Genomic DNA, 19,801 nt, shown 5'->3' on the forward strand with positions numbered 1-19,801 from the left:
GTTCAAAGGATCAGTTCTATCCTTGCCTAGTTTTCAGCAACTCGGTGCCTACCCTGCAACATCAGAGCTGGAATAGCAGGGGTGCTGCAGGGCAGAAGCACAGGGTGTTGATAAAAGTGGAGCAAAGGAATGACAGAAATCCTGTTCAGCATTTTCCTGTGCTCTGCATAACTGAGTGCTATTTCACTGCCACTGGCAGCAAAGTGACCTCCTGTTTACACCACAGTACTCGAAACTCGTGTTTTTTAAAAACTGTGCCCATCTCCAATTCTGATTAGCTTCTCCAGGCATTTCTGCGCTACTCGGAGTTTTCATAAACGAATTTCCAAACAGCAGAATCGCTCTGTATGGTACCCCTCAGAGGTACTCAGCATACTCTGTCGTCTGCTGCGCCTGACACCAGGAAAAGCTTAGAGGCAAGTACCCAAGAGAGAAGTTGAAAAATCACAGGTTGGGGATATCAGCATCGACGATACCATACTGCGTGAAGCTGAGACGCAATGAATCATATGTGAAAGATGGAACTGAATGGGCCTGGATATAAGGAGGCAGAACAACGAGAAGCACATTTTGCTCTCTGCAGGGACAGGTCAGGACCACAGAAAAGAAAAAGAAAGCAAGCCCTGCCAGTGGGGCCACTTACTGCACCTTGCGAGATGGGAAGGCTGACCTTAGCTTGGTAAGGCCCCTTCAGTTCTGGAGCAGGTGCTTACAAGTTGCAGTATTACCTGCTGTGGTCAGTGCTTCTGTGGGGAGAAGCAGCCAGTGGAGCCACACGATTGTAGATGTTTCCAATAAAATTATCTCCTGACCTAGTCCGGTGCCTTTTCTGCCTCCCTCTTAATATCTGTGCTGTGGCAGTGTACGCTTCTTCTGTGACAAAGCCAGAAGCAGGGGTTGCCCCAGGGGTCAGCTGAAACCCCATCTGATTTGGGAGCAGTAGGGGCTACGAGATCGCCTCCACTTCACAAATGCTAACACAAGACCTACATTTCCACTACCTTCTTGGCAAACATGCATCAGAGAGACACCACCACATTGGTGTTTGGCCCAGAGAGACACCACCACATTCACTTTGCAACAAGGTCTCTTTGTTGCCTACACAGACAGCCTCTCCACTTTCATTCTTAACTGGCAGAGGGACAGCGTCCTTCCTCCAGACCTGCCAACAGGACCTTCTCTTTTGGCCAACTACACTGCCTCCATGAAGTATCTCTCTGGGTCACTCCGACTTGACCATCAACTCTGCATCAGTCCTGACAGCCAGAGGTTTAACTCCAGAGGAGTGGGAGGAGGGTCTCTTAAGCTGCCATGGAGGGCAATCTCAGCAAAAGGTCTTCAAAATAGGAGACCGGGTATCCTCATAAGGCATAGGCTTCAAGCCATAACCAGCAGTTAGATTTGGTGGGTTTGCAGTGTCATGCCATGCTGGCACGTCTCAGAACAACAAACATAGGCACAACTCTTCTTCCATGCTTACGGAGTGCTGATGAATTGCTTTTTTCCCCAAGACTTCTGAATTTCTATACTGGGATTTCTGTATTTCCATTTCAGTCTCTGCTAAGAACAGCTCTCCCTTGAGCATATTAGGCTGCTTTGTGCCCCCTTGGGAGAAGTAAACTTTCTTCTAGAGATAATTCATGGACACAGAGGCCTAGGAGGCAACGTATCAGTTCATCAATAGCCAGCATATCTAGCAATGGTGGGAAAAATTCCCACCCGTGCCTGGCCAGAAAATTGTATCCCGTCTTATGCACCAGAGATTTGAGGAAGGCAATACAGACATTCACAGTCTCCACCATAACAACAGCGTATTCAGACTAGGGAGAAACCACAGGCAGGCTCTCATTAATAAAAGTGTATGACCGTTTATCACCGAGGTTCTTGCCTCTTCTTGGGCTCCCTGTTAAGCCCAGTTTGAAGGCTCTGACCTCTTTCTTAAGCCCATCGTGGTCTGGAGCTTATGTTCCAGACAAGACTGCCTCTCCTGGTGCAAGCACAACCTCCCCACCTGGAGATCCTCCAGGGCAGCAACCGAGACCCTGAACTTAATGAGAACAGCACCAAGGTCGGGACGTAGGACCTGCGATACCATAGACGTGCTTGTTTCCTCAACTCTCCAGCTCGGGAGATCCTCCCATGGAGTCCTGTAGGCAGATACATGCCCCACTCCCACAGACACAAATATAAAGCGACTGGCAAATAAAGCAAACAAACGATTTGCGTTACTCAAGCTATTTCTTCCAGGTGAGGGGAAGGGAGGGGAAGAAGAGAGGAACAAACCCATACTTTTTCTGTCATTTCTAGATTAATTCATGCAAGGCATGTGAATACTGGTTTAAAAGCTATTGGTTGTATACAGAGAAAACAGGCAGAATGACTTCAGAAGATAATTCCACTTTCCTCTGTGCCTCAGCTTCCTCACATACAAAAGGAGTAATAATAAGAGTGTTCCAGGCTTGATTTGTTAAGGATCCAGTGAAAAGTGTAGTACTAGTTTCAGTGATAACACATTTGGCTCATTTTTGCCCAATTATTTTGCAACCCATCGTTCACAGGCACAAGTACAAAGTAGAGTGACTCATGTATTACATAAAAAGCCTGTCTTATAAGCATCTTTCTGGGCACATGGTAAAGGCTGAAGCAGAAAATGTAAAATGGAGACTACCTCTGAAACATCACTTTGACTCCCTTGTGCATATGCGTTATAATAGTCTTTATCATATCTTTTTTTTCTTGCAAGTCTCCCCCACCCCAGCTACTACAAAGGATAGACAGAGCTCACTGAGTGGGTAGCGATTCAGTATTTTCCCGTTATCCTAATTTCAGGCATGGCAAAGTGCCTTATTTGCCACACATCATTCAAACCCATCACTGAATGCAGAATACTAATTTCCTCATGGTCTTTTTCTGTGGTGCTATTTTGCCGTAATATCTCAGTGCTCCACGAGCTTTAATGGATGTTCTCCCAGGGAGGTAGGTGGGGTTCTTATCTCTATTTTACAGACAGTGAAATCAGACACAAAGAGGCTAAGGTCAAAATGGCCAGAGCACCCACTAATTTTGGGTCCCTCATTTGCGATGCCTTAGATTAACGTTTCCCCAGCTCTGTGCGCGTTGAGAGCACAACTCCATACAATACTGCCTCTGCACTTCTGCAAGTCGGACCCCAGGTGTCTCAGACTGAGAAGCCAGAAAATGAGAACACACCAATTAGTGGCCACCCATGGAAAAACCTCATTTATATGGCTTTTTCATATCACATAGGAACTCGTGGCAAAAGGCAGGAAAAAGCCTAATTCTTCAGGGCAGTATTCAATTGCCAAAACATGAGACCATTCTTCCGTTTTTGAACAGCCCCCCGCCCAATTCAATACATAACCTTCATCACTGGCAGTAAATGAAACAGGAGACCAATAGAAAACACCTCCCTTTATGGCAAAACTCATTCAGTCCCTAAGTATATTCCATTCTGTGCACTGAATGAGACAGGGATCCTATTGAAAAAAATATATACCAGTATTTGATCTTATAATTAAGGACCACGGCATTATGCCTATATGTGAGAGAAGACAAATTAAAGATGGATAGGCAACCATTTTAATTAATTCTCTAGATCCTAAGTGCTTGACTTCGAAAATCCAATGTATGCTTAACAAAAGTGTTTAATCTCTTACTTTAAAAATGTAAACTAAAAAGGAAGAAAATAGGAAATTTCATCATTTGAAATCACAATAGCATTCTCTTTCCTTATATTATAAAGGCGCAACTGTTGCTTATTAAATGGTTGCAAAACTCTTTACACTTTCAAAGCTTTATTCCTCTAATCTCAACAGATACATCCAAATAACAAATTAAAAAACCACAGTGTCTATTTGAAGAAGACCCCTACCAAGAAAATTCTTATCCAAACAGGGAAAGCTCAGCAAAATTTGATGTAGTTGAAGAGATTGTCTTTGACTATTACAATTTATCTCATTCCCCCAAAAGTTGGGTAATCCTGACTATAGGCAGGGTGTCTTGTTCCCCCTCTCGTGTTGTGTAAAGGCTTTGGAATAACTGAAGAAAGGATATCTTCCTGAGGGTTGTATGGACTCAGCACGTGGTAATGGAAGATACCACAGGTCAGCTTTAGTTCTTCTATATTCTCATGCAGCAGTGGCTCTTCTGCTGTATGAGAATATATCCAGTGAAGGTGAATATTACATCTCAGCATGTTTTATTCAGTATTCCCAGCAACCGCTGGGACACATCATAATGGGAGCAGAGGGGATTAAGCACTGAAGGTGTGTGCTAGTAGGGGTACAGCACTCCAGTTGGGAATTTCTGAGTGACTGCCATATAAATGCTTTGAGACAATTCATGTCAGGCAGGTAGAAGAAGCCACCGACTGATAAATCCCTTGTAATAATTCTCTCCTGAGGATGATGAAAAGGGAACCTCAGTGTGGTGTTCCAGCAGATGTCCGTGTTCAGAAGATGGATGCTGGAACTAAGTTTAGGAAGAAGGTGAGATGCCTTACAGAAACCATAGTCTTAAGTCCACTAGAAAATATGGGGAGAACTAGGCACCTCAGTATCGCAATACACCAAATAAATAAATGCTGAAGACAGAGCAGCATCTAAACTGTCTGGGTTTAGGCATCTTACTCTGGTTATTAGGGAGGCATCTTCTGTTTTGGATTCCAAGCCCTGAACCCCTGCCCAGAAAGAGGCAACAGCTATCGTTCCTCTCTAACAGCATGCAATAGATAGGTATTTACCTAGTATCTCAGTGGAGAGACTACCTTCCCTAAATTATGGGAGATGTTGATTCAACTCTCTACTCTACCTGAAAAGATCTCAGGCCTTGCCTTCTTCCTACAGAAGACTGTTTAGAGTAAGCTGCCTGTAGCTCTTCCTTCTTAAGTTCTTAGGCTCTTTTCATGGAAGAATTAAATAAGCATGAGGTCAGAGACAGAGAGAGCACAGAAGTAAATATAGCCTTATAACCTACTGGTTAAGCACTCTTCTGCAAGAGGACAGATTGCGTCCAGTTCCTGCTCCAGTGAATATTTGATACTAATCATACAAAATAGTTGAGAGAGCACAAGAGACCATTTAGTCCATCCTCTGGTCCAGAAGGACCTCCTACAGCCCTTCAGTGATTGGAGCTGCCGTAGTTTTCTCAGACAATCTACTCCAGTGCATCACAATCCTTTTGGACTCTTCCTGAAGTCTAGTCCGAATCACTCTGACAGCCCATTAAAGAACATTACTCCTTGTTTTATCCACCCTGGACAGGAAGAACAGATTATTCCCATTTTCTTGCACTCACCAGGCTAGCATCCTGACCCCTCTAAGCCTTATTCCTTTTAGATTAAACAACCCTAATTATTTCAGTCTTTCCTCACATATTACATTTCCCTTGACTTCCAGCAATTCTCACTATCCCAGTCTGCACTCTCTCTCACTGGACCACACTTTCATAGAGTGCAGTACAAGACTAAGGCATGACATTTCAGCTGAGACTTACATGTGCTCATCAGAGCTGGAGGCTTATTATATGTGTCTTACAGCCTATACTGCCATTTGCACAACCTGGTAAGATGATGGTTTGCTTTTTGACAGTAGAATGATGTTCTAGACTAACACTGAATTTGTGGTCCTCTAGAGACCCTGTCTGCCCTCCTGAAGGATAGCTAGCTGGCCTGTTGGCTTCCATGGACAGCTGGCTGCAATTTATTAATCATTCCCATGGAGAGCACTTTACATTCGCTCTGATGCTGTTCAAACCAGGTCCTTGGTTTGACAAGCTTGTCTTGAATTTCAGTAATTTCCACTAGCCTATACCTGGTTCATGCCATCTGCAGATTTTACAAAACACCTCCTCTAGATAGTCATCCAGGTTGAAATTAAAATATAAAGTACAACATATTTAATGAAAACATGAAGCACTAACAGGCCACAGCTCAAGCTTGTGGCAACCCGCTCAATAGAGTCTTCTGTTTCAACAGGAAATCAGTGAGAATTGTTCATCGAGTAGGATTATCTACATCAGTTCTGCATCCCTGCTGTAATGTTTTCCTTTGGACCGTGTTTCTTTGCTTTGCTTATGATAAAAGCCTGTGAGATAATGTCAAAATCCTTACAAATGACAAGGTATGACAACTGCTTCCCCTGTATCCACGAGGCTTGTTAGAGAAGAAAGCTAAATTAGTTTGACATGATCTATTCTTGACAGATCTGTGCTGGCTCCTAATAATCTCCTTTATTTGATAATTTCCACCATTTTTTTTTTCCAGGAATGAAGTTAAACTGAGTAGTCTGTAATTTCTTATCTTCTCCCCATTCTTTTTCAGCCTTCTGACACCTCATCCAGCCCTCACAAGTCTTCAAAGCATTCAAAGCTCACGGTTCAGAGATTGCTTCCATCAGCTTTGTAAATAAGCTAGGATGATTTGAAACAATGAACTTGCATCAGTACATCCTGACTTGTTCTGCCCTTTTCCTAGATCCTGATCTCCCTCCTTTGTGGCTCCTATTAATGGTTTTAGCCATCAACTTGCAGTTCACCATGTTTCTGGAGACACACAAGACAGGCATAAAATGCTTTGGCCTTATTGACAATGTATGATGTAAATCTTTAACCAAAGCTCTTCCCTCCCCTCCATGAGTACCATAAACACTAAGGTAGAGAGTCAGGATGATAGTCTCTCACTCTCTTGCTCTGGCCCAATTAATATTTTATTTGTCTGTGCAAAATAGATCAGCTTCTCCAGGAAACACTGGTCCCAGTATACTCTACAGCCTAATAGCACATTCTCCTGGGAGGTGGGGGTGCAGATCTACTCAGGCAGAGATGGTATATTCACCACATCTCTGGGTAAATACTTTAATCAAAGTGTTTCTGGATAAAAGGAAGGTAGTACATTCCCTTCCTCTTGGATGCATTCTGTGCGAACACTTGACCTGTGTGCTCTGACAAACCTACCCGTTTTGGCTGTGCAAGGAAAGCAACTGGAAGAATACTTGGTTTCTAGATCCCACAGTAGCTTAGCCATTAAGTAGGTATTGAGCTGATTATTGCTTATAAAACCAAGGATCATCTAGGCATGCCAGTAAGCAGCCTTTAAATGTTTAGGGGACTTTGCAGGTCTAAGTGTAATTATTTTAGGACTTCAGGCAAGCTCCACAGTTAGAAAGGAAGGAAGCTCTGAAGTTCTACAGCCTACAACAGACACCTCTAAGAAGGTAGTTCAACTTACAACAACTCCTTATTTCTCAGTTCAGAACAATGGTAAAATATCGTGATGTATTTCAGACCCCTCTTGTCAGCCACACCCTAATTAAAAAGCAGTGAAATTCTACAAAATAAGCCACTGTCTTATGGTATCTCTTCCTGAATTGTGGAATCATACAACTCCAAGGAAGAAAACAAAGAACATAAGGAAGAATTAACTGAACTGCAAAGGAAGATTTGCTACAAGTTCCTGTAAGGCATTAGGTCTCATTTTTCACTAATTTGTCAATTTTTTTGTCTTCCACGGAGTCTTGTACCCTGGCATCATCATGGAGGGTTCTGTTTGCTGCATATCTAGTTTTAGCATATAAGGAGCTTCTGGTATTGATTCACATATTAACTTTGCTAGCTATCTTCTGGAAGTTATCCAACTTCTGTTTACTTCATGGAGGTTTCAGTTAGCTTCAGTTCTTCGGTTATTTTGGGGGGAGGTCTTTTCTCCTTGCTCCATTTGTCCTTTCCTTAGGATTTAATCTCTTCTAGCTGGTATTATGACTGGAATTTAGGATACAAGGGAAAGGCTGTTTGCCAGATCCTGTGCTTTAGGTGGGACTGGTTGATCCTTATCATGCTTTTGACTGCAATTTTAACAGTCAACATTAAATATCAATTTTCTGTTGCAGGTGTCTGTCCTCAAAACTCTATGTAGGGCTTGAAGTTCCTCTGGGTCTTCCACTGGAAATGCAAACAGCGGGAAGGATTAAAACCACTGTTTCTCATCTTTGATCAGGGAAAGTCTCCATTCTGACAGATTCCAACTCAGCCTGTGCAATCCAGGTCTTTGCAACCTGCCAGCCTGACTACTCCAACTTAACAAGCTAAGAATTAAAATCTTGACCCTAAGAAAGGTGCCCCCAGTTCTGAGGAACACAAGTGCCATTTCAGTGCAGCTCTCCAATCTACAGTGAAGTGTCTCTGCTGAGGATAAAACTTTTGGTCCGGCTTCTAAAAGCCCCTTTGCCTCAGTTCCCCATCATTCCAGTTCCCTGTTGTTCCAGTACCGCCTCCCAGCTGCACCACGCTTCTCAGGCACAGTCAAGCAGGTGATGCCCTCCTTGCATTTTCTCAGCAGGTGATTTCCAGCAGTGGACTTCACTCTTACATGAAACTACATGGCTGCAAATTTTACTGTCAGCAAATCAGCAAGTGATAACTTGCTTATCTCTACCCTTCCAAACCTAGATGATTTTGGTTAAATTATTTATAAATCCACCACTGAATACCTTACTCTTAAAGCTGTGGGCAGACAGAAGAAGGAATGATACAAGAACAACAATGGTCAGTTCAAAACCATTGTGGTTTACATCCTGCTGGTTTCAATTTGAACTAATATAAATTACTGGCATCTTGTGCAAAAAGAGCAAAGCATGGTACCATGCTGCCCCAACCTGCTCACCCCTGAGTACTTAACATTGCAGATTTATAAGGTCATTGGATACTATTAATAAAATAAATGGATTAGACTCCATTCAATAGTCTGATGAACTGGATGCCAATTGATAATAGTCTTAACAATTATAAGAGTAATCGAAACTGTAAATTACTCTGAACACCACCAATTATTAGAAATCATTCCAATTCATAAAACCCATGATGTTCCTGAGACCACAGTTTCACTCCTAGGCAATTATGAGAAGAGTGGAATAAAACTAGCTTCAGAGCTAGGGTCAGATCCAAACACACTCTGCTGCACCCCTAAATTTTAGGGGTATTCAAACCAAGGGAGGATTCTTTTAGAGCCTATTAGCTTCACTAATTACCAGCCCTTACAGAAAGGTGTCTCCTACAGAGAGAATGTTTAAATATTATGAGATGTCCCAGCTTTCTATAAATAGAGATATACTGTGATTATGGCTGGAATTAATTCAAGAAACTTCAGAAGTAAGATGAGTAATGAATGGGACTGACATTTGTTGGATAGAATTTAAAAGAATATAAGTACATCCTGGCTTCCCTTTCGAGGCACCAAAGCCAACCAACCCTGGTGGGAGGAAGGCAGGCTCAGGACATCCTCTCTTGGGCCAACAAGACAGCTGGAGCACAGCCTGCCATCCAACAGTGGCATTGGTAGCCAAGGGACAAGCCCAGAAGAAGTATGAACCCTCAAAAAAGCAGGAATGGTGATACTAGTTTGTACTGTGTGCATTGCTCCTATGGCAGCCATACCCATCCCCAGCCACCTGCTGGGGGTGGGCAACCTGTTACCTATGCTAACAAAAATGTGATAGGTGAGGACGCACCATTTTGCTGTCTCTGTCTATAGGTGCTCATTTGCAGTAGATGCGACATCTGCCCAAGTGGAGGACAACTGGGGAAGCTGCAAAAGCAACTGGAAGGACAAAGGAAGAACCCACGTAGTTTTTCCTCCTACCAGCTTCCCTTCTGATACCAGTGCCAGGAAGGGTGAAGGGAATAAGACCCTGGTGGTAGTGGCTGATGCTGCCAGCAGGAGTCCCCAAGAAGCACAGCCTAATGGAGGGCTGGTACCCAGCTGGAGGAGAGAAGCAGCAGCAGGAGGACTGCATGGTCAAGGGAGCAGGACGAAGGCGAGGAGCAGAACAGATGGGTACAGGAGACAAAATGAGTAACAGGTGGAGGCAGAAGGATCAGTGTAACTCCAAAGGCACAAATTCCTTTTGTTATATTAAAACCAAATCACTATTTCCATTACACTATTCCTCCACCCCATACACATATTGTTGCTCCAGGCTGGATCATTACGATGGTAGGGGAGGAGCTAGAACACTGGTGAATAGCAGGGACAAAACTAAGTTGTAGCCCTACTCTCGGGCTCTGGCCCATAGTAATAATGCCTGGGTCCAGGGAGAAAATCAGTGGTTTGTGTTAAAGGAACTCAAATGGCTAATAAACATCCCAGCACTGCAGGAGTGACTGAGGATGGATAAAGCAATGCTTTGCCTGTCTAAAGCACCTCTCACCTGAGGGCATCTGAATCCTTTTTTTTTTTTCCACACGCTAATTATTTAGTTTCCAAATTAAAGAAGCATCTTGCAGAGACGGCCATGACAGGCAGAGAAACTGTGCTTAGATCAAGTCAGAAAGCAGGTTAATAGCACTGCTAGGAAGAGAAACCAGCTCTCCCGAAACCAATTCCTATATACTAACTACTGGCCTGTGGTGCTTGCAACCATGAAAAGGCACGGATTTTTACACACACACTCAGCAGGTGACAGAGAGAGCCCTAAGGAAATATAAACACCTTCTCCACATGAGGCCATCAGAGCTCTGAGGTTACATGGCACCTCCCGGCGTGCTCAGGAGGATCTTGGAATTATAGATTAAATGAACGTGGATGGATTCCAGACTTTGACTTTGGACTTCAGCTGCTGAAAGGTGTTTCACCCGGATACCTGCTCTGGTATTCCTACAGCAAGGTATTCTGGTATTTCCACCAGTAAGGCATGTACACCTTCCACTGGGCCTTTCTGGATGACCGATCTCCTCTTACCAGCCCAGCATTCCCCTGTGTAGAGCTACTGGGCTATGGTTGTTGACTTACAGCCGGACACTAGGCCTTCAAAACTCAGATGCAGCCAGGTATGGACTGCTGCCAAACCTATCCCCGAGACGTGTCAGACTCACAGCAAACAGGGGAATCGCATAGTGACTTCCAAAGGGCATCAACACAGATAGCTGCCATCAAAAGGTTTCCCATCCCCAGGTGTCTTTAGCCTAGAACTGTCATCAGAGCTATCGTTCATTCTCAAATCCAAATAAAGCCCTCTCTGCGTAGCAAGGAAGCAACAGAAGAGATGCAAGTCATTTATTTGCAGGAGGAGGGGACAACAGGAGAGTTGTACAGAGGGAAGGATGCATGGGCCAACAACGCATGGACTGAGCAAACAGTAGTCAGTAATGCACCACCAGCCTACCGGGAGCACGCAGAGGTCTCGGGTTATATGTACTTGGTGCTTTTGCTTCATACTATCTATCTCAGCCAAAAGCAGAGGCAATCTTCAGGCTACGCCTGCTGTTTTACCTGTTAATACACCGATCCCTCAGCGTATACATGCCTGCTCAGTACAGACTAGGCAGAGCCCGCACACACCCCATGTCCTCTGCACGCGGAGCAGACAAGAGTCACTGAGGGGAGCACATGCCTCACAGCATGAGGCCAGAGAACCCAAGCAGGTATACACAGCCTTGATTTACATCACGCAAAACTATCGTCCTGCTTTCATCTTGCAATGGGCAAGGGGCCTAAGTTCACCTTCCCACTAGCACAAGGAGGCCTTGCAAGTTGGCAGCTGCCAGCAGTGGGGAATTCCTGCTTTCTGGGAAATGGGGAGAGGGAAATATAATGTCTGTGCAGAGTGGCTACTAGATCCTGGGGTGGCATCACAGAATCCATGACAGCTGGCCTGAAATGAGAGCGGACTTGAGGTAAAGCTCTTTGCACTTTCTCCTTCTAGTCAGTCAAAGCAACATGACTGGCGGAGGGGTCCCCCTCATCGCCCAGCAATGCTCACCCTCTCAGCATGGCACGGGCAGAGTCTGGAGCTACAGCCCATTTTCTTATCCTGAGGCAGAAGCAGTTCTGAGATCATTCAGACATCCTCAGCATTGAGCCAGGACAAGCCCTCAGACAATGCATGTCGGTCCCTCAGGTCGCACACGTGTATCCAGCCTGGCACAGGCAGATCCAAGATTCGATGCAGCCCTCTTAGCAGGGATGCCTCTACATACTGGTGGGTACTGCCTGACTGGTTTTTGCTGGGACTCTTCATTCAGGAGCAAGCAGCAATAGGCAATTTGGATCAACAGACTGGTTTCTTTCCCACTAAGCATTACGGCTGTCCTCCCCCTGGAAACTCTGCCTGCAATTAGTTCCCTAGGAGGGGGCTTGTCTGTGCCATTAAGAACAGTTACATTACGCGATCTAGGAGAAATCAATGTCTCTAATAGTCAGCAAAGGCAGCGGAGGAGGACAGGGTGATGGGAGGGGTGTTTCTCTGGAGACACCCTTCTCAGGAGAAATCCCAGGGGTATCGCCCCAGGAAGAGAAACAGTAAGGACCTGGCGTAATTAAACTTCCATGCAGCAATTGTTTACTGGAAGAAGCACAGAAATCGCTCAGCGTCTCTCAGAAAGGCAGGGGCAGTGGCTAGACTCTCCCCAGGTGCAGATGAAGTGCCTCTGCCCTGAAGTCAATGGGCTGTGGTGATTTACACCACGCTGGCAAGCGGAGGGAGGAGGGGCGTGGGTGGACACCTTTCCTTTAAAATATCCCTTTTCCTCTCTCCACATTGGTGTTTAAAGGTAAGACCGTGCCTTGCAAGTTTTGAGGCATCTGGATTGCGCGGCATAATTAAGTTATTCTAAATGAGGTCCGAGACATTTTAATATCCTGAGGCAAGAAAACCGTAACTCTGCGTGCATCTTCCTCTCTCTCTTTTCCTCCATTTCCCCCTTCCTGCACACCTCTGCAGTTCCTGGAATGACAAGACACCTCACCGGCTGGCTGTAATTGCTAGGACAGCTCCCTAATGCTTTCTCCTTCTCCAATTGCATTAAACTGCATCTTTAGAGGTACAGCACTGTTTATTCATGCTGCTCGTGTGGAAGGCGAAAGAAATGCAGACTGCCTCTTCCCCCCTCCCTGCTTTGATTTGATGGGTGTGGCAGGTTTAAACCTTTGCAGCCGCTGGCTCTCCAGCACTGGGGTGAGGAGGAGAGGACGGAGCGGGAGGGAAGCCGTCGGATATGGCTGGTGATGAATGAGACTCATCTCACCCACAAGTGGGAAACCTGCTTGCGGGTTATTGTTTAATCACTCATGCAATCCAATACTGAGCACATACCCCCATAACGTCCATCTGTTCTAGTGTGTGGTGCATGCAACACTTGCGTTTCTAGCCACCTAACTATCCAGCTCTGCGTGTTACCGACTGCACCTCTCGCTGGCGGTAAAGGTTAAGTTCAATTTTTCAGAAATTGCTTGACCCAACCTTTCGGTTATGCCACCTTTTAGCCGAATATTTTGTGGGCACAGATTCAGAGCCGCGACCAACTGTAGGCAGAAATGACAACACCAAGCTATCTACATCGCTCATGGGCGGGCACAGTCAGTCAGATACTTCACTCTTCACATTGGCATCGCACCCACAAGAAAGAATAATCTGCAAGGTACGAGTGTGTGAACATATTTGTCTTTGAGGGGTGGGAGGACAGACACATACAGGCACACCTAGACACAAATGTGAAGAGATTTCTTCCACGCCCAAGCCTGTAATTTCAACATTTCGCTCTTTAGCTGCCAGAAAGGCGGGACACCAGGGGCTTCCCCTGAAAAATAATTTGAGGAGAGCTGTCTTTATTTTGGGAAGGAAACTCCTGCCTGTGCTGAAGAGCCCATGCTATCTTTTTCTTTCTGTGAAAGGTCTGGGTGGGGACAGAGGAAGAGCACAAGCTGAAAACGGAGGTCTTTTTCTTCTCCAAATTAAAGCTTCCTCTGCTGTATCACCAGCTTTGCTGAGCGAACTGCTATATTGCCAGTTTGGCAACTGTGGTGTGTATTCAGGTACAGGAGCAGGAGTTGGGCTCTGAGCCCAGGAACAACCACCGAATATGCACGGGCAGGCACATTCAAGCTGTACGGCTGCATAAGGATCAGAAAGCATGTGCGAACGAGGGCATGTGTGCTTGTGCATATATGTATAGTACGGACGCGAGCGACCGGAGAGTGGAGATGTGTGCTGCACATGCACGCGCAAAGGGGTGTGTACCATGCGGTGGATTAATGTACAGAGTGGGAAGAGAGGACTATGTGCAATCAAGATACCTGCATGCCGTGCATTTCTGAATATGTCAGAATACAAAACGACAGGAGTAAAGCCGTAGAGATGTAAAGAACAGATACATCGGAATATTATTCAGGACCTTTAATGCCCCACCTGTGATGGTATGGGCAACATTATCCCTCTCCCCCAATAGCTCTCTTCTGACTCCAAAGAATCCCAGAGCTACCTACTTTATTATAAAATTTGTTGTGCACCTCCGCCCACCGCTCTGTCACTCTGCCTCCCTGTCTGCCTTCCTTCTCCTCTGCTCTTTTCATCCCATATTTGCCAGCTGAACGTGCTCTGCTGGCTGGCTGCAACGTGTTCCCCCCCCAGCCATCACCACCTCCCTCCCGATTTTAGTGAGCGTACCATTAATTGCAAAGCATTTGAAAAACCTGCATGGGGAAAAACACAGGATGACGCAGGGTCTCTTTCTATCCCGTTCACCTGCCCCTCCCCATTATTCTACAAAATAGCTCCTTCGTTTGATAACACACACATCTCCATTCAGAAACACACTTTAACCTGGGCTTTTTTTCAACACCGTGCTGTTCTACAGTAACTGGAGTTACTCACATCAGTGTGATAGGCTATTGCTCCAGAATACTGCAGTACTATATTGCAAGAGATATATAAATGTACACATATATAGAGAAAGTAACCAGTATGGTGCCATACCTAAGACTGAGTTGAGTTTTGTGCTCAGAACAAGGACCAAAGCTCCTTGTCGCTACCTACAAATCCATAATTCGGGGAAGTTTCCAAAATGCCTTACAAAGATAGCTGGGGCCAGCTCCTGCCTCAAAGTTCCAACTGCATAAATCCAGCATCCTCCCGAGGAAGTCCAAGAGGTTCAGCCAAAATAGGCTCTCTTAATCAGGAGCAGGTTTGGGCTTTCACAAAAAATAAAAGGGGGAAGGGTGAGGGGGGAACGATCCAAGTCGCTTTTTTTTCAATTTCATTATCATTTTGGACATAAAAAATTTGGCACTGAAAACTAGCCACCACCCAAACCTTCTCGTCATCCCAACTCCCTTGCAGGAAAAGCCAGGTGGTACCAGTAAAGAGAATGAACTGGTTTCCAACAGGTTCACACTGTGAGCTTCTCTTATCCCACCCGAGTTCAGAGCTAACAGAGGCGTGGTCCGCTGTCTCTTTACCAGCTGGTGCACAGTTGTCTAACTGGTTGTACTATGAAGGGTATTGCAAAGAGGGTGACTCTCCCCCTCCCCTGGCTAATGCTTTTGTTATTAATTAATTGGATTTTTCACTATAGTGTAGGTTGAAAAAAAAAAAGCTTCAGGTTAATTCTTGCTCAGATTGCTGTAACACGAAAAAAATGAATGCACCTGTCCTCCGAGCCACCTCACAGCACATGCACATAAAGCATCTCCCATTCATCGGAGACAGGAGCAATAGAGAGCGTTCTGACCAGGGATCAAGGCTCACTGGGCATCCTTTCTTTTTTGGCATAAGATGAAGAATTGCTTCCTTTATCTCCAAGGTAGAGCCAGATCTCATCACGTTTCCTGCCAGCCGCACCCCCCCCCCCCCCCACCCCCCCCCCCCCCCCGAATCCACACCCTCAGAACCACAGACAGAAAATCCTAGGCAATACATCTGCCCACTATTAAAAAATAATAAGAAGAATAGAGGGGAGATTCTGGTAGCTCCCCAAATGTGAACATAGGCCACCCCCCTTCCCCACATCACCAGCCCCGGAAAGGCGAAACAGTCATGTTGCAGGGTGTGAAAAGAGCCTTCGGTCGCAAGATGCTAAAGAATTGCAAAAGAGACGTCTGCTGAAAGCAGCTGAAATTTCCTCCCCCCTGCCCCAGCCCCTACCCCAGCCCCTCACACGCTCAGGCAGACACACACCCCACGGACACCCAGCAGCCTGGGAGCTTTCTTAGCAGAAAGAAATACAAAAATCTTCAGCTCTACCTGTTTTGTTCTTCTCATACAGCACAGCATGATCGTATTGTCCCCTTCCTTCCTTCTTCTTCCTTCCTTCTCCTCTCTCCTTTTCCTCTTCTCTCTCTTATCTCTCCCCCCCACCCTCTCCGCTCCCTCCCTCCCTCCCTCCCTCTCTCTCTCTCCCTCTCTCTCTCTCACACACACATACACACACACGCACACACACACACACACACACACACCAGGGCAGTTAGCAGCAACTGGAAGGTCCACAGCTATTGCTCATCACACACGCACACGCTGCCTCTCCCTGCCTCCCTCCCTACCCTTCCCAGAATTGTTCACCAGCTCTCCCCGACTCGTCACCTCCCCACCCCACCCCCACCCCAGCGGCCACCCCCCCCCCCAAGTCCCTTGCCAGCCTCATGAATAATTAAAATCTTCAATCTGGACCCAATTACCCAACGACTTTCCCACTGTACAGAGGCGACGGGGGAGAAGGGGACGCTGCAGACTGCGGAGGGCTGGGGTGGGGTGGGGTGTGTCTGGGAGGCACTGGGCGAGGAAGGGGGTCCCCAGTCCCGCTCCCACCGGAGCGGCCGAAGCCCCCCGGCACCCGGCCACGGCCAGGAGTGGGATTGGTGGCGTGAAGAAAGCGTGGGGTGGGGTGGGCTCGGCGGGGAGAAGAGGGAGCCGGGGTATTGCCGTGGCAGGCGGTATGTGCCATGCACAGGTGACGTACCGTAGGTGGGAGCTGCGAGCTAAATGGGAATCGGGAAATATGTTAAAATGGCTGTTAAAAATCCCCCTCCCCCTCCCCGGCACACTTGCAAACATATATGTACGTGCTGCCTTCTTCATACGTGCAGGCATAAACCCTGCGTGGTGACGTCCTGCAGCGCCCAACGGGACAACTTTCTCCCTTGTTCCCTCAGTCCATCCTATAGACCTTCCGTAGGCACAGAAAATGATACTCCCGTGACAGATTTTTTTTTTTCAGAATAGCTCCAAAACCTACAGAAATCATCCCTTTCCCTTCTGCATAGATCTCAATTAATTTCAGTACCTAAGTAATTTCTACATCTATTGATCTCTGCCTGCAAATTGCTGTAAACTATTATGAGGAAGATGTGCATGTCCACACACACTGCCACCCCACATGCACGTGTGGGAACAAAAATGTATGGGTTTGCATGCATAGAAGATCCTGGCAACACGTGAGCCTGAGAGAACATTAATGCACACGCACACCCCCAAGCACACGTCTTGAAAGTTATAACACCCTGTTTCCTCAGAATGTATGTGAGCAGGATAGCTATATCTGTCGTTGTGAAAAAATATTCCAGACAACAGTTAAACCGAAGTATGACAATGTTGAGCATGTCAAAAATATATAAAGACTGCTGGATTTTTAGGATTTCATCTACCAAAATTCAAATTTAGCTTATTTTATTTACTGTGTCTGGGAGGCAGTCAGATGCTGTTCTCTTTTTTAGCGCTATTGTCACTACATCAACTTCTCTGCCACACCATGGAGTTACTTCTAATTTATTTTTAATGTAAAACTGCCTGCAAAAGGGAAAAAAATTGTCTTAGGTTATTATTAAGGCCTTTGCTCTTTAAATATATCTAAATACATTATCAACACAAATATTCACACACGCGTGCACACTTATACACATAAACGCATATATATAGATACAGTTTCTGGAATACCCCTCAGCACAGACTCCTACATAATCATATTCAGTTGCTATGACATCATTGCAGTTCCCAGTACCCCATTTTTCTTAAGGAAAGTAAACAGCATTTCAAAGAGAATGTAGCTAGCTATCTAGATCTATATGTAATTTAAGGGAAGTGCCTTTTAGGGTCAAGCAGGTATCAGTGTTTGTCCTGGTTCTACAGTCTAGAAAAGGGAAATAATGATATGATAATGACATTCAGAAAAGATACTAAACTGGGAAGAGTTGCAAACACCAGCTGACACAGAAGTAGACCAAAGGATTAAATAATGAAAATTAGATTCAGCTTCAGAAAATGCATGCAGAGAAAAAGAAAGCAAACTACGCAATCCTAAAAGACAGGTAAGAAGTGGAGCAGCTGAAAGCAACGGGCATCGAATTCGAGGAAGGGGTGTCTGTGAGATACACCACCGCTAGCAACACCGTGCTAAGGCACAGAGGAGCAGTGCAATGGCATTTTGGAATATGCCTGTGGGACTTAGGAGCCTCTGTCCTGGCCCCAGGAGTTGCTGGGGGCTCATCTCCACGATGAAGTTAGCGTGTCATGAGCTTGTGGGCACTCGCTAACCCACACGGCTGCTCCTCGTGCCCTTGGGAGATGGGACTCTTCTGGTCAAGCACGCACGTCCCCATCGGAGAGCATCACCCTGGCCTCCCTTTGGTGAGAATGAAGAGAAATGGGAACTTTGAGGGTGTGATTCAGATGGTCCTAAAGCAGGAGCCTAAACTAGGTCAGACGAATCACACTTCCGAAGTGTTTTAGAAGCTTGTTTTCTTCCCGCTGACAAGGCCTTTTCAGGGAACCTCCCTGCTTAGGGAGCCCTGCCGAGGAAAGCCTTCCCAGCCCTCGTCTTTCCCAGACGCCCACCCGGAGGGGGAGCAGGCTGGCAGCAGCAGGGCTGTGTTGGTGCAGCCAGCTAAGGGTCGAGCCACCTTCCTGTGCACACCCGGGGCAGTTGCTCGCTACCTCGAGTCGGAAAGGCAGAGCCGCCTCTCTTCATGCCCAGCCCCGTGGGCACTCCATGCTCTAGCTTACTGCAAACCACTTTTGCCACATAGAGAAAAACCCCTTAATAGGTTCCCCATGCACGTAGAGTTAGTGCTGAGTGGCCGGTCCGCTGCAGAGTCACATCTCTGTTTCCTCTGAATTAATCTTCTTACATAGAAGACCCATTAGCTGAGACCCAAATTTTCAGGGCATGTCAGTTCCTAACACCGCCTTCTTTCAAATCAGGACCCTTTAAGTACATTTAGAAGTTGGACTTTAAATTCTGCGGCCAATTATATGGTTCTGAAAATCATATCCCAGCATCCCTTGCCCCACCATTTTGGCTATGTTATCACTTCAACCTGTAAGGTAAATTATCTGGTCCACAAGTCCACAGCAATGAAAAGGCTAAAGGGAATGAGAAGGAATTGAAGGCATAAACTTCAGCCATGCAATTAATGAACATCAGAGGCAAAACTCAAGGGAAGAAGAGGAGGTGAATCTCCATTTCTTGAAGTCACCAAGTCAAGACTGGATGCTTTCATCCAAATGACACTTTTGTCTCTCCACTGCACCACCAACACTGGCTCATTCAGCACTCCTTCAGAGTTTCTGGATAACACTGCATCACGCAGTGTAGACATGCCCTGAAAGGCCCCTTTGACCTTGGCTTTTGAATCTACACAAACAAAACGAAGAACAGTTCCAAAGAATAACATGAATGGGGGGCTAGGGAAGGGGGCTGGAAGGAGGGGGTGAACAATGACCATAGATTTTAAAAGATTAATCTGTGAGACTTGACTAAGAGATAGCTAAGGAGGTGGAGAAGTGTGATATTTTCAAAAGCCAAAAGCCTCAAGAAGGGAAAGGAATCATTTGGAGTGATACATAACCCATTGTTTGGTGTATGCTGCATGTTCCTCCACTGTGAAGGAGGGTATGGTTCATATAAAGTAGTTATTAAGATGACTCCTTTAATTCAAAGCCATGTCTTTGATTTAAAAGGGTCCAGATAATTTCAAAGTAACAAGATGTACTGGTGGTTGTTACAACATAGGGTGGGTGGA

General features: G+C 45.8%; 1 protein-coding gene across 2 annotated transcripts in view; it reads right to left on the reverse strand.

The window, feature by feature from the left end:
- GAP43 (growth associated protein 43) overlaps positions 1-16,331 on the reverse strand; it is a 60,854-nt gene extending 44,523 nt beyond the window's left edge. Inside the window, exons 1-2 of one of the 2 annotated variants that reach the window (XM_030020512.2) lie at positions 6,352-6,357; positions 5,007-5,010 (exon numbers count right to left, since the gene is read on the reverse strand). In XM_030020512.2, the coding sequence (XP_029876372.1) occupies positions 5,007-5,010; positions 6,352-6,356 (9 nt within the window). In that variant the 5' untranslated portion in view covers position 6,357. Of the gene's footprint in view, positions 1-5,006; positions 5,011-6,351; positions 6,358-16,028 lie in introns of those variants that run through there. The other variant, XM_030020511.2, reaches the window with a different exon arrangement.
- Positions 16,332-19,801: the final 3,470 nt, after the last annotated feature.

Source organism: Aquila chrysaetos, chromosome 7 (genome assembly GCF_900496995.4).
Source record: "Aquila chrysaetos chrysaetos chromosome 7, bAquChr1.4, whole genome shotgun sequence".
Lineage (NCBI taxonomy): Eukaryota > Metazoa > Chordata > Aves > Accipitriformes > Accipitridae > Aquila > Aquila chrysaetos.